General features: G+C 58.0%; 1 protein-coding gene across 2 annotated transcripts in view; it reads left to right on the forward strand.

Moving 5' to 3' along the window:
- Positions 1 to 14,226, forward strand: part of NTN3 (netrin 3) — a 31,322-nt gene that overhangs the window by 4,554 nt on the left and 12,542 nt on the right. For both annotated transcript variants that reach the window (XM_058035628.1, XM_058035629.1), the window contains 2 exons: positions 4,828 to 5,835; positions 12,078 to 12,266. In XM_058035628.1, coding sequence (XP_057891611.1) covers positions 4,857 to 5,835; positions 12,078 to 12,266 — 1,168 coding nt within the window. In that variant the 5' untranslated portion in view covers positions 4,828 to 4,856. The remainder of the gene's footprint in view (positions 1 to 4,827; positions 5,836 to 12,077; positions 12,267 to 14,226) is intronic.

The following is a 14,226-nucleotide window of genomic DNA, read 5'->3' on the forward strand; positions in this document are numbered from 1 at the left end:
GGCTGGGGCAGAACTGCACAGGGTGGCTCCCACAGCACATGTGGCAAGGGGGTGCAGATGCCCTCGTTACAAAGGGCCTGTAACAAGGTGGAAATGTGCAGGTTGTAGCAGCAGATACACCCTGGTTAAGGGACATGCTCTGGTCATTTGTGCTTCTGATTATTTCAGCTTCTCTGAGTACATAATTTCTCTTCTACTTTGGGTCCTGTCCCATCCTCCCAGTGGCTTCCTTCACAGAGGACATCTGAGATGCTGGTGGGCTTTACTGGGGATGACACAGCTCAGGAACGAGCTGTCCTCTTGGATCAGTCTCACCCAAGAGTCTTAGTTGTTGGACCCCCTCAAGTACTCAGGTCCTTTGGTCCTTGCCCAGGAATCTCTGCCTCCTGATCCTGGATTTTGCTGGGTGTGTTTGTGCCTCGTACGTGTGGGTTGGCTCTATCCCTGCCCCATGCTGCACCCAGGACCTGATCTCTGTGCACAGGCCGATGCAGCACCTCATGGGGACCAGTCATTCCCATCTCAACCACTTCCAAGTGAGGCCGCGTCTTTTCCTCAAGTGATGCAATTCCCACAGGCACTGTGCTGTCCTGACCTGGAGGAGAAACGCAGTGGGCTGCAGCGTGGCAGCAGCATCGGTGCAGGGGCGTCAACATGGGGAGCAGCACAGGTCCCTGGCAGGAGTGCAGCACCATTCCCCTGTCATTCCTTGGGGCTCTCCCATCCCTTTCCAGGGCAGTGCTGGCTGCTCAGCTTTAGCCATCACCTGCCCTCTAAGCCCACATTTTTCCGACAGCAGAGCACCACTCGTGCCCTCCCCTCCACCTTAATTAGAGAGGGCTGCTCCTGTGCTGCAAAGGTCCTGGGATCAAATCTGGTTAACCTGCTTCCCTCCCTGCCCTCTGTTGTTCTACCTAATCCTGTAATTACTTCAGCAAAGTTGCTGTGGCCCTGGACTGCCAGGTGGTGATCCTGGGCCTGCTGTAGGCACCAGCATCCACATTGTGGGAAGTTTGCTCTCCTTGCCCTGCCTCACCTGCTACACTTGCCTCATCCATCTGTTTTGGGGACTAAGCACCTACCCCACGGCTCAGCATCGGGAGACCTGGAGCTCCAGGCATGCATCTGCACCCAGGATCACCCTCAGTGGCACTGCCTTCTGCAAAGATGATGGAAAAGAAGCCCACAGTGGCCTGGAGCATTGTCCTGACAAGTCTCCCACAAGGCAGGGAAACACTGCTGATCGCTCTGGGAAGCGTGTGGTTGTAGAGAGAAGGGGTGTGGAGGTGTTGGATGTGGAAGCTCATTTTTTTTTAAAGCACTTCTGAAGCGCTCTGGCAGCATGACTTCCTTCCAAGCCGCACGGCTGTTAGCATTCCCGGGGCGGAGGAGTGAGGAAATCGCCCACCTCAAAAATGCAGCCGCTTCTGGGGAGGAGCTGGAGGACAGCCGCTTCCTCGGGAAGGGTGAGCCCGCATTGCCCCGGGCCATGGCTGCTGCTGGTGGCAGGGAGCTGGCAGCCACCCGAGAGCCTCGCTGGGGACTCCTTCGGGATGCTGTCCCTGGGAAAGGGGCTCCATTGCCGATGTCCCTCCTCATGCCGGTTCCAGGAACGTGCTGGGCTGGATTCAGCACCCAGGGGTCACCCCAATTCTTTCTGCTTAGTCAGCAGTGTCTCCATTTGATCTGAACCAGGGGCAGCAAAAATGGGAAGTAGAAGGGGGGGGTGGTGCAGATGGGGACCAGGGAGAGAAATACCCACTCCCAGGCCTCTCTGGCAGCTTGCCGGCAGTCCAGGGTCATGTTGAATATGCATGAAAGGGAGCAGATTGCAGCTTGCCCTCCTCTCCAATACGGAGGTGAGGCCCACGGAGACCACTGGCCCCGGCTCTCTTTCAGGGGGATAATGGGGTGAGCTGAGCACGGAGCGTGCGTGCCTGTGTGTGGTCCTGCGGATGATAATGATTTCCACTCCTGCCCTGCCTCCGCAGCGCTGATGTGCTGCTGAGCCACTGCTGGCTCCCCGATGGCTGCTCCCCAGCAGCAGAGCCACCAAAACTCTGACACTGAGCCTCAGGGACTCGTGCTTTGGTAAGACTGGCAGGAGGGCAAAGCTCCCCACCGTGTCAGGGAGGATGAGCAAGAGATGCTCATGCCCCCGTGCATGCCTAAACCAGCCGTAACCTAGCCCTGGGTCCTAGACCTGCTGCTCCAGGGCTCATAACAGCTTCACCTGTGGCCTCTCCCCTGGCTACCAGAGATGCTGTCACTTTCCCCTGGGCAAGGGTTTCCCCACACCTTTGTGTCTTACAAGAGAGGAAATTAAAATACCTTTGCTTGAGCGTGTCCCCACTCCTGTCACCTTGCTGCCGCATAGCAGAGAGGAGGTGGAGGAGACTCTTAGTTGGCAGGGTTTAGTAGATGCCTTGTTCCATACATCCTGATTCTCCCTGGAGTGGATGGATGCAGCTGCTGAGGACCCCTGGGGGTTTCTCCTCTCTGCTCGTGGTGCAGAGGTTTTCCCACAGGGTTGTGTCCCTGCTAGTGCTGCCCTGTGGGTGGTGGGATGGGAGGTGATGGCTGCAGCACCTGACTGTGTGCCCTCTGTGGGACACGCAGTTGGAGGAGGAGAGGGCTGGCAGGGCTGAAGGTGCTGTGCTGGCTTCTGTGGGTACGTGCACAGCCAGGTCTTGCCAGGCGTTGAGGGGGTCCATTAGCAGCCCCTTTACTGGGTGAGAAATCAGGAGCTGGGCTCTGCCAAGGGGCTGGCAGGGCCTTGTGCCCACTGTGCTCTGCTCAGCACCAGGCAGGGGCTGGGGACCATCCTGTCAGGATTGTGTTGGGGTTTCACCAGCTGCAGCCTTTGCTCAACAAGCAGATGCAGGGGTCTGGCAGCAGCCATAGCTTCATCTCCTGCCCAGGGGCAGCTGCCTGCAGTGGGGCCAGTAGTCCCAACAGGGCTCTGCAGGCTGCCTGCAGTTGGGGAATGCTCCTCGCTGCCTGGTGCTCATGGCATGGCACCTCCTGTGCTGTGGTGGCTGCTACATCCCTGCAGTCTCTAATCTTGCAGCCACACTCCCCAAGCAGTGTGTTCTCAATGCTCTGGGTACTCCAGGGACAGTATCCTTTGTCTTGCTGGCAGCCAAGACACCAAGCCATGGGCTGGCATGTCCCCAAAAACATGTCCTCTGCAGCATTGTGGTAAAGCTGGAACTGTGCTGCTGAGGTGATGCAGGGACCACCAAGGGAGCTGACAATTTTTCACATCTCTTTTTCCATCAGCAGAGGATTAAGCAATGAGGAAACAGCACGGAAGTGGCAGGGGCAGGTTTTGCCTTGGGGAGGATATCCCAAGATGGGCTGAGACCCCTGCACCCATTGCTGTGGCACAGGCAGTGGCTGCTGGGCTGAGCGTGGCTGGGCAGGGAGGAGCTTCCCCTCATTAGTGGTTTGGCAGCCTGGAGAGGCTGTTTTCTTCCACAGTCATGTCTCCTTTTTCTTTGCAAAATGGAATAACAAACCTAAAAAACGTCTTGCATCATTGAAATGGGCTCTTCCTTGGAGCCTCCTTTGGCCAGAGGGGGCAGCTGGACAGGCAGGAGTGGCCCTGGGGCTGTAGGTGGAGGCTGGAGCTGGGGATACTGAGCTGGGTCATGCAGAGCTTCGTTCCCCAGAGAGAACCACAAGTCATCCTGTAAAGATGTACTAGTGGGAGAGGGGATGGTCCAGGGACTCCCTCCTCCTGCCTGGTCATGGCATTGGGCTGGTTGGGGCTGGAGGACTTGGCTTTGGCACAGCACAACTCACGGGATGGCAGGGCTGATGCCACCCCTCCATCCAGGAGGCTCAGGGGTCTGCCATGGCAAGAACAGGACATGGCCAATCTGCATTGTGTGGAAAGTCCTTCTTGCATTCAGGGCCAGCAGGAGGGAACGTGACCTCCAGAGCTCTTCTGCTCTTCAAGCCAATAACTCAGGAGATGGGCCACATCCCCTGGGAGCCACTAAGCTCCCTGGCCCTGTGCTCAGCTGCTGAGAGAGGGGCCCAGCCAGGTCCTGCATTTGGTCCTGGCCTTTCTCCCAGTCAACAAACAGACCCAGAGCTGGGTTTCTTGGGGGTGAGGCCAGAATTGCTTCCTTTGCTGCTGGGTAGTGTGGCAGAGGAATATGAAGAGGATCCAGCCCCTGGCTTGGAGAAGCCACTGTGCCCATAGCCAGCAAAGAAAGTAGTGGTGTGTTCAGGAGCTCCAGGTCTTCATCCCAACGAGCTCCTGCCTCTTGCACAATGTGCCTTTAAAGTGTTTTTGCTGCTGTCTATATGTCCTGCTCTGTCAGGAGCTATTTTGTGCCACAGGTGGATAACTTGGGATTTGCAGCTCCTATTGTATCTGAAAGATCTCCCCTAACTGTTCCCCACCACCTGCCCTTGTCAGCCATGCAGCAACAGTCTCTGAACTGTGTGACACCCAGGGCTGCTGGCAGACAGGAACATTCTTGTCACCACAGGACAGTTTCTAAGAGGCTAGGGAAGGGCTGTACCCCAATTTCAACCCCTTGCACCCAAAGCTCAGGCCCTTTTCCCATTTCCATGGTATTTCAGTCCTGCTGATGAACAGTGAGGGATTGGTGTGGATGAGGCAACATGAAGTAATTGTCTTCCTGTCCCACTCCCAGGATACTGCATCAGTGGATACAGGGTAGGAAGATGGGGAAAAGGTGACAGACCAGACATGGGGGAGTTTTCCATCCTTTACCAGCCCTCCCAATACGGGTGGTGCTGTGGCCATGACACTGCTGATACCACACACTCTTGTTCTTCTTCCTTCAGGGAGGAGCCTCTTCCCTCTCCCCGGAAGGATGGAGGTCCTGCAGCTCCTGCGTCTGCTCCTCACCACTGCCATGCTGGGCCTGTCCCAGACAGTGAACCCCTTTGTGGCCCAGCAGACCCCCCCAGACCCTTGCTATGATGAGAGCGGTGCTCCTCGACGCTGCATCCCTGAGTTTGTCAACGCCGCCTTCGGGAAGGAGGTTCAAGCTTCCAGCACGTGCGGGCGGCCCCCGACGCGGCACTGCAACGCCTCGGACCCGCGCCGAGCGCACCCGCCCGCCTACCTGACCGACCTCAACACCGCCTCCAACATGACCTGCTGGCGCTCGGAAACCCTCCACCACTCGCCCCAGAACGTCACCCTCACCCTCTCCCTTGGCAAGAAGTTTGAGGTGGTCTACGTCAGCCTCCAGTTCTGCTCGCCCCGGCCCGAGTCCACCGCCATCCTCAAGTCCATGGACTACGGCAAGACGTGGGTGCCCTACCAGTACTACTCCTCCCAGTGCCGTAAGATCTACGGCAAGCCCAGCAAAGCCACGGTCACCAAGCAGAACGAGCAGGAGGCGCTGTGCACCGACGGCCTCACCGACCTCTACCCGCTCACCGGGGGGCTCATTGCCTTCAGCACTCTCGACGGGCGACCCTCGGCCCAGGACTTCGACAGCAGCCCCGTGCTCCAGGACTGGGTGACGGCCACCGACATCCGCGTGGTCTTCAGCCGCCCGCACCTCTTCCGTGAGCTGGGCAGCAGCCGGGACGCGGGCGAGGAGGAGGGCGCCACGGGCGCCACGGGCTCCACGCCCTACTACTACGCGGTGGGGGAGCTGCAGGTCGGCGGGCGCTGCAAGTGCAACGGGCACGCGGCGCGCTGCGTCAAGGACAAGGAGCAGAAGCTGGTGTGCGACTGCAAGCACAACACAGAGGGGCCCGAGTGTGACCGCTGCAAGCCTTTCCACTACGACCGGCCCTGGCAGCGCGCTACTGCCCGTGAGGCCAACGAGTGTCTGGGTAAGGCATTTTAAACGTTTCTGTTTTCTGGGGCTGAAATGCTAAAACAGGTCATCAGGGTAGGAAGTGATAGGTGCTGAGCCAAAGCAATGGAGTGTGCTTGTCCAGAGATGCTGGGGAGCATCCCCTGTGCTGGAGGATTGGGAAAGGCTCAGCTGTCTACCTTGTCTCTGCTGCACTTGTCCTGTAAGAAATGCAGTGATTCCACCATGAGCCAAAGCACCAAAACCCTCCCAAAAATCACTGGTGTCTTCCAGCCAGTCAGCAGACCTCAGTGTGGGATGCTCCTCTGGGATTTTTTTCCTTGGGCAGCAAACTATCTGTCTGTGGGCTGGAGGGTCAATCGCAGCAGTTCCCTGTGAGATGTGCTTGAGGACAGGGAGCAGGCAGAAAAGCCTGGCAGAGGTTGAGGTTCCCAGTTTGAAATTTCATCCTTCATGTTCAGTCTGTGTGGTGGTCTAGCTTGTCTGTCCTTGCAAAGGTTTTTCTAAGTTAAAAATACTGTCACAAAATGAAACATTTCCAAAACATCAAACGGCTATTAGTTGGCTCTCCTGCTCATGAATCTTTATGGGATTTTGGTGGAGAATTTTGCTCTTTGTCCTGCTTTGGGATGGAGCTGGGGAATGCCAGAGCCCTGTGAATGTCTGGGAGAGGGAGGAACAGCCTTTTGCTCCTCCTGGACAGGAGCCCAGGTCTCAGGGGGTGGCGGGAAGATGGAGACAAGGGAGAGCTGTACCATTAATCAGCCTCTGAAAGGCTCAGTGGATGTGCCAGAGGTCAGAAGGACTTGTTAGTATTTGTGATCGATGTCTTGTTGAGAACCCAGCTGTCCGCTTCAATATACACATGTTACAGCAGATTTCTTCTAAGAATGGCTAAAATGGCAGTGGATTCAAAGCAAGTGCTGGAGCTGATGCTTTAAGCCACCTCATGCCCTGTGGGAATGTGTCAGCCCTTGTGTTTTTCCACTTGTTTCAGAAAGATGAGTTTTGGAGCTCAGAAAAAACCCTCCCCTTGTCACCCTGCCAGAGTTGCTGCAGGTCAGGCAGGGGAGGCCTTCAGCAGGTGTGTGAGCCCACGGAAACCCCCAGGACACAAGGAGGACCTCACCCCACTGGCTGCTCCCTTGTGCCCCCCACACTGCCGCTGCCTCACTGCCACATCCTCCAGTAAAGCAGCATGATAGCTGTGGAGGTGGCTCTGCTGGCACAAAAGGGGTTAAACCAGAGGAGGCTCATTTTTGAGTAGCATCTGCAGGTTTTCTGTCCATCTCGTCCAGGGCGGGGTGAGGGTCCCTTGCTCTGAGCATCCAGCCCCCAGCTGCGTCACCCTTTTGGCAGATGAAGCTGAAAAGATAAACGAGAGAGGGAAGGGGAGGCGGGGCCGCAGCGCCATCCCTTCACCCCCCCGGCAGCCCCGCACACAAAGACCCTTCCCCGAGCCGCGTGTGAAAGTAGTTTTTTCCTGTTGATTCGCTCCCCTTCTTTCTCCCTTCCCTCTCTCGGGCTTTGTGCCCTCTCTGAAGGGACCTGAAAGAGCTTCTCCATCACCCGCCTTCGAAGGGCTTAGCGGCTGAAAGCTGGATTAGCTCCCCGAGCCTTCCCCTCTGTGCCTTTCAACAATGACATCTCCCCAGCCAGCACGAACAGACGCAGCAATTAGCACCAATTAAAAGGAGAGGCTGCCCGGGAAGTTCCCTTTGCTCAGCCTGGGGGCTGTGGGGTTTCGGACTCTGTCCTGTGGTCAGACAGCGCTGGTGCTGGCTCGTGGTGGTGGATGTCGGACGTGGCTGGGGAGGGGGGAGGAAGAGGAGGAGAGTGGGTGGATGCAGGGGCTTGGCAGCTCAGTGGCAGCCCAGGGGCAGGGTGGGGGATCGCAGCGCCCTGAACGGGCATGAGAATGGATCCATGGGGCTGGTACAGCTTCAGGTCATGTTGGGGTGTGTCAGCTCTTGGCTCTGCGCTCCCCAGCACTCTGCATGGGGGTTTTTCTCAATCCAGTGCATGGGAGTCTCTGTCTGCTCCAGCACGGGGCCAAGCTGATGTCCTACAGCATGGCACGATGCTGGGACATGTGTCCATTCAGCTGGAGGTGAGGACAATCGTTTGTTGTTTCAGTAGAATTTGTGCCTCTGGGAAACGCGCAGGCGACACAGGCAAGGACTGCCCGAGGTCTGGGCACGGGCACAGGGCACAGCCCCAGCCCGGCTGCCGTGGGGTGGCTGAGGCTTCGTGGGGACATCGCTGTGCTGCGGTGCTGAGGGGGTCAGCGCGAGTTTGGCAAGCAGGGAGGTTGGGGGCTGTCGCAGCCAGGACAGCGGCAGTGGATTTGCCAAGCTGCTGGCTTGGCAAGAGGGCACCGTGCCAGCTTTGTGCCGCAGAGCGCACGGCCCCGTGCCCGCTGGTTGGAGATCATCGCCCGCAGGCACGGGAGGCTCTCCTGACACAGCCCGGGGGCTGCATGAACCGCAGGGAGCTTGCCCTGCCAGCATGGGATGCTCTGTGTGTCCAGGGCAGGGGAGAGGGACGTGTCCCCACCAATGCATCCCCCCAGCTTTTGGCCTGGGAGAGGCTGTGTGAAGGATAATCCCGGCAGAGGGGCTGGCAGGAGCAGGATTGCCAGAATCCCGGGGACCCCCCATCTTTATCCTTGCAGACTCACACCTCCACCGCTGCCGGTTTCAGCCGCACCCCCGAGCTGCTGGGGGCAGCCCGGCCCCAAACACCCGGCCCGGGGAAGGAGGGGAAGCGGATTAGCACGAGGCAGTCACTGGAAGTAATTGATGCACTCGCTGGTGATGCGGGAGCCCTTGTTCCCTTTGTGGCCGCCGCGGCAGGAGCACTCTCCGGAGCACCAGGATAATGCCCGGGGCTCGCTTTGATCGGGGCCTCGGCGGGGAAGGGGTGGCGCTCTCCTGGGAAAACCTCGCAGGCTGCTCGGGGGAGGGATGTGGTGTTCCGCCCGGGATGTCGGTGCCTGAAAACACCAATCCCGGCAGCGGTGGTGGGATTTGGAGGATCACATGTAATTCCCTTGTGCCCTGTGCCCCTTCCTGTACATTTTCCCTCCCATTGGGAGTTCCCCTGACAGGGTTCTCTGCACCTGCTCCCCAGCAGACGTGCTGGAAACGAGTGAGTGCCCGGCAGCGCCAGCCGCGCTCCTTCCCTGGGGAGCGCAGGAGGAGCGCGATTGGCTTTGTGAGGTGGGCAGGAGGGCAGCATGGCCCTGCCACCCCTGTCTGGACACCCCCCCTCCGAGTCACAGCGAATCTGGAGTGCAGGGAAGGCAGCCAGGCCTCAGAGGAGATTTACACTCGTCTGACCATCCTGACTCCTGCTCCGCCCGGGATGGGGCTGCAGTGCCTCAGCCTTGTTCCCGCAGCCCCTGGGGGCTCCTCCTGCTGCTGCTTCTTGGCAGCCTCTCCCCCAGCAGCTTCCCCAGGACGGAGGGACAGTGTGGATGAGAGGAAAGGGGCTGTTCTGCTCTCGGCTGCCGTGGAACCGAGAGGTGCGGCCTCATCCTGCCCTGTGTCCCAGCCAGGCTCTCCTCCAGCCAAAGCAGGGGCGTAGCTCAAATCCGCTGCGGGTTGGCAGCAGCAGCAGCGGGTCTAGGGTTTCGCTGATCCGGCTGCCTTCCCTAATTATTCCCAGGGAACTTGTAGGGGCGGTGAGCCTTGCTCCTGCCCTGCGGGCTCCACCGCCTGCCCCACGTGTGCCTCGGTGCATGGTGCTGCCTGTCCCCTGCCAGGGTCTCTGTCCCAAAACCCCTCGTGCTGTCATTCCAGGCTCCTACATCTGCAGCACCCTGGAGGAGGAGGAGAGGTTTTAGGGTGGCCAGGGCCTGGGAAGGGGCTCAAACATCATCAAAAGGGAAACAAAAGATTGCTCCATTGCAAGGTGTCAACGTTTAAATTAGTCTATTATTGCAAATTATTAGATCTTGTGATTGTTTAATTGATCATATGATTGTTTAATTGGGCATACTGTACAAGGGCGGAAGCAAGCTACCAGGTAATTAGCCCCAAACTGTGCAATTAAATTCTTATTAATACCCCAAACAGCAGGGAACATTCAAGCCTTTAATTAGTGATTAACGGGAGACAGACAGAGCTTACAAGTGCCTCAGTACTGAGGAACAGTGAGAGTATTTAGCTGGGCGAGGGGGGACCTGTCTGCCCCGATTAGCTCTGGATGGCTGCGCCAGGGCGTGAGGGGATTGCCATGCGTGCTGGTGTGACCCTGTCCCCCGTGGGGACAGCCACCCAAGCCGGGGTGGCCAGGCCCAGCCAGGTTCCCCTGTTGGCTCTGGAATCCCGGCTTGGCAGCTGCCGACACGGCCCAGAGCGGGCAGCACCGTGCCTGCAGGAGAGGGAACGATGATGGGCCACCAGGGCAGGCTTCTTCCCCAAACCAGCTCCTGGCATCGTCAGAGGGTCTGCAGCACATCCTGAGGGAAATGTTCTGGGGCAGAGCAGGATGTGCCAGGGTCAATGATGCCAGGAGAAGGCCCCGCCAGTTACTCTGTCACCAATTAAACTGGAGGCAGAGAGGAACCTGCACCGAGGGCAGCAAATCATTCACCCAAGAGTTCTCCTCCACTGCCCATCGCCTCCCCTCTGGGCTGCCAGCCTTTCTCCTTCCCCAGAGGGTGCTGGGGGGCATTCCAAGAGGGGCACAGAACTGCCTTTTGGGATGACCCCGCTTGTCTTTCAGTGCTGCAAGGGGAAAACAAGGGCCCTCTCCTCCCAAAAACTGCTCCTTTGCCACAGTTCTGTAGCAAAACCTACCTTGTCTTCTCCCTGTCCCATTATCTGGAGCCTGCAAGGGCACCCTGGCTGTCAGGGTACTTCACTGTGTCTCTTCCAGCCCTGGCAAAGCCTGTTTGAATGTCAACATCCCCAGTTCAACAGCATCCTCTGCTACCTGGGGCCTTGGGCAGTATTTGCTGCTTTCCCTCCACACACCACAACCCAGAATTTGCCTTAAAAATCCCTATTTTCCACTGTCACCAGGGAAAAAGAAAACAGCTCAAAAGGAACAAGCACTACAGCCACGCTGGGTGTTATTTTGATGCCTGCCATGTGATTTCTCACTAATCTCATAACTCAGGGGAGCTCTGGGGGCAGCCGAGGTTTGAGTGTGCTGGCACTAACCTTCTGCTCAACTCATGCCTCCAAAAACCTCGCTGTTACGGCTGGGGCTCGCTCTTTCTCCCTGCAGCGTGCCCGTGGCCGGGGCAGGCCAGGCCGTGTTTGATCTGTGCGGGTGAAGCTCCGCCGGCTGCGGGGAGGCAACTTCACACAGCCAGGCCAGGCAGTTAAATCTGGGCCGACACGTTAATGAATTTCACAGTGCGCCTGGAAAAGCTCTCACCCAACCTCAATTTACCAGCACAGGGAGGGGGCCGCGGCTGGGGGAGCAGGGCGCCACGTTTTGCCAGAGGAAATCTTGTTCCCATTATCTTTTTGCAAGAGTGTTAAGTTGGAATAGGCAGTGCTTTGCCTTTTTATCTCACACACATGGAGCCGGCCGGGAGGGCTGTGTGCTTCCCGGGGCTAATTTCTGCATGCACATGTAAGGGTGTGCAGATGTTTCTGTGCACATCTGGGTGTGCCTGCCTGTGGGCACGTGTACATCTCTGGGGGGTTTTGGTGCATGTCTGCATCCACATGTGTTTGTGTGCACGTGTGCTCGTGCATGTTTGTGTGTGCACACACAGGGATGTGAGCACACAGGGGCTGCTGTGTGGGTTTCTCTGTGTGTGTGGCTCGTGCACACAAGATAGAGCCATAAACATAAAGAGTTGGGGGCTCGGTTGCAGGGGAGGGCTGTCACACAGCCTGGCATGAGGTGGGTGGTCCTGCTGGAAGGCCGGGTGGGCTCTGTCACCAGAGTAGCTGCCAGGGAAGGGGCAGAGGGGACCATGGGGCTGCAAGTGCTCAGATGGCACCACCAAACCTCCCAGCTGCAGCCCCCTATCCCACACTTGCTTCCCTTCAGCTGAGTGGTGCCAGTTCCTCCTACACGTGTCCTTCCTCCTCTGCCCTGACCCCATGGCACCGGCCCCACAGGGTGGTGGTGCTGCACATCTGGACAGCACGCTGGGACAAGCTGTGCTGTTCCGTGTCCATCCCCGTCCCAGCACAACCCCTATGCACTGGGGGACACCAGGGCAGCTCCAGCCCCCGCAGAGGTCCTGAATCTCACCTGCAGCCCTCACCATCTCCCCTTCCCTCGCAGCCTGCAACTGCAACCTGCACGCGCGGCGCTGCCGCTTCAACATGGAGCTGTTCAAGCTGTCGGGGCGCAAGAGCGGCGGCGTGTGCCTCAACTGCCGGCACAACACGGCGGGCAGGCACTGCCACTACTGCAAGGAGGGCTTCTACCGCGACCTCAGCAAGGCCATCACCGACCGCAAGGCCTGCAAGGGTAAGCTGGGGGCTCCTGGGGCACAGGAGGGACAGGATCTCTCTCTCGCTCTCCTTGCTCTCCCTTCCTGTCCTTGGGATCTCCTTCTGCTCACTTTGGCAGCTGCAGGTCAGCTCCAGCCACCACCACCACCACCCCGATCTCCTCTGCCACCCCAAGGGCACCAGGCAGGGATAGCACTTTGAGCTCAGCATCAACTCGAGGTGCAGGAGGATCACTGGAAGGGAGAGAACAGGTTGCCAGGAGCCTGGGAGGGTTCTGGTGTGTTTGCAGTTACTATCTCCATTGGTCAGTGTTTGGAGAGATGCTGGGGAGGTGCTGAAGCAGACATGACTAAATGTGCTGGGAACCTGTCTCTGATATGGATGTTGTCTGGGATATAGACATTCTTGGAGCATGGGTTCCCTGCTCTGGAGGGCTGGGGATGCTCACATCTCCCAGGTGGGCCGAGGGGCTGGACCCCACGTTGTGTTTTTCAGCTGTGGGATGGCTCTTGGGATCTGTTTTTGGGGAGATGCTGAGCACTGTGGCTCCTGGTGACTGGCCTTGAGCTGGCCAGGAGCCACACTGGCTCCAAGCCATCAAACTGCAGCTTGACCTCTCAAGGTGCCTGGCCTGTGCCAAACATCATGGGACCTGTACCTCTCCTCTCCCTCCTCTTAACTCCTGGCCAAGCCTGCCTGGTTCCTCTTTCCTCTCCCTGCTCAGCCTGTCTGTGGAGTCTTTTCAAAACAATAGTTTCACCAAAGTATTTGAGATAAGAAATCACCCTGCCTGTCCCTGAGACTGTTGAGATCCAGACTGGAACATCAGATGGGCAGGAACTCAGCTATTGCTGTTCAGGGGCTGAGAATTCATGCCTGGTCCCTGTTTTTCTGTCTTTGCTTGTGAGTCCCTCCTGGAAGGGAGCACAGGGTCCCTCTCAGATCTCTCTCCAGTGCATTCTGCCCCATGTGGGCACCAGGCCCCTTCCCTTCTGCAAGAACTCAGTGCTCTTGTGTTCATGTAGGGCCTCAGGAATTCCTGGTGCTGGTTTTGGACCACTGACATTGTGGGCATGGACCCAAATTGAAGGGTTTGACTATTGGGGCTCCCCTGTCAGGTCCATTAGTGGTGTTGGAGGTCTGGCTCATTCAGGGTGGGATATAATAAAGGAAATCCCTCCATTGCCTGGTGTGTGCCACTGCCTCCTCTCATCCTTGCCACTGCCAGGAGTACTTGAGAGGATGGAGTGAAGGGAGGAACTTCCCATGTCCGTGCAGTGTCACAGCGGGAGCGGGGCTGAGGGGGCCCTGCCAGGAGGAGCCCTACCTGCAAACAGCTCATTAGCAAACTGAGCTAATCATTTCCAACAACCCAAGCAGCTGACTTGACACGTCCCCCTCACAGCCCGTGTTCCCAGGGTCCACAAGCTGTTCCACCCCATGGCCTTGGCCAAGCCATGCCACAGCTGTGGCTGTGGGCATGGCAGCCCCTGGCACCACACCACTGATGCAAATTGTGCCAGGTGTCGGCCAGCTCCCAAGCTGTGCCAGGGACCAGCATCCTCAGGGTGATGCAGGGGAGACACTGGGAGAGAGGAAGAGGAGGAGGCAGGACAAGGCATGCATCCTAGTGGTCTATGGCACAGCATCCCAGATTGTGTCCCATTCCTGGGAGGACTCCTGGCTCTGCTGAGGCCAGGGATGGATGGTAGCAGCCCCCAGCTCCTGCTGCAGCACCACCAAACTGGGGCAGCTGCAGCAAAATTCTCTTTTCCATGAGGATTCTGTCAGGTGCTGAAGGCTTGCAGGCAGCCCCGGCTTCCCCCAACGCTCGAGAGGCACCGGGGTGGCTGTGCTGCCTCCACCTCACCCTTCATCTCCTGAGGCAGCCCCTCACCTCCCAGCCCTCCCCAAGGAACAGTTCCTGCTTTTCTTTGGGTTAGGGAGGGTTAGGTTGGAGATCAGGAAAGGTTCTT

Source organism: Melospiza georgiana, chromosome 16 (assembly GCF_028018845.1).
Source record: "Melospiza georgiana isolate bMelGeo1 chromosome 16, bMelGeo1.pri, whole genome shotgun sequence".
In the NCBI taxonomy this organism is placed as follows: Eukaryota; Metazoa; Chordata; class Aves; order Passeriformes; family Passerellidae; genus Melospiza; species Melospiza georgiana.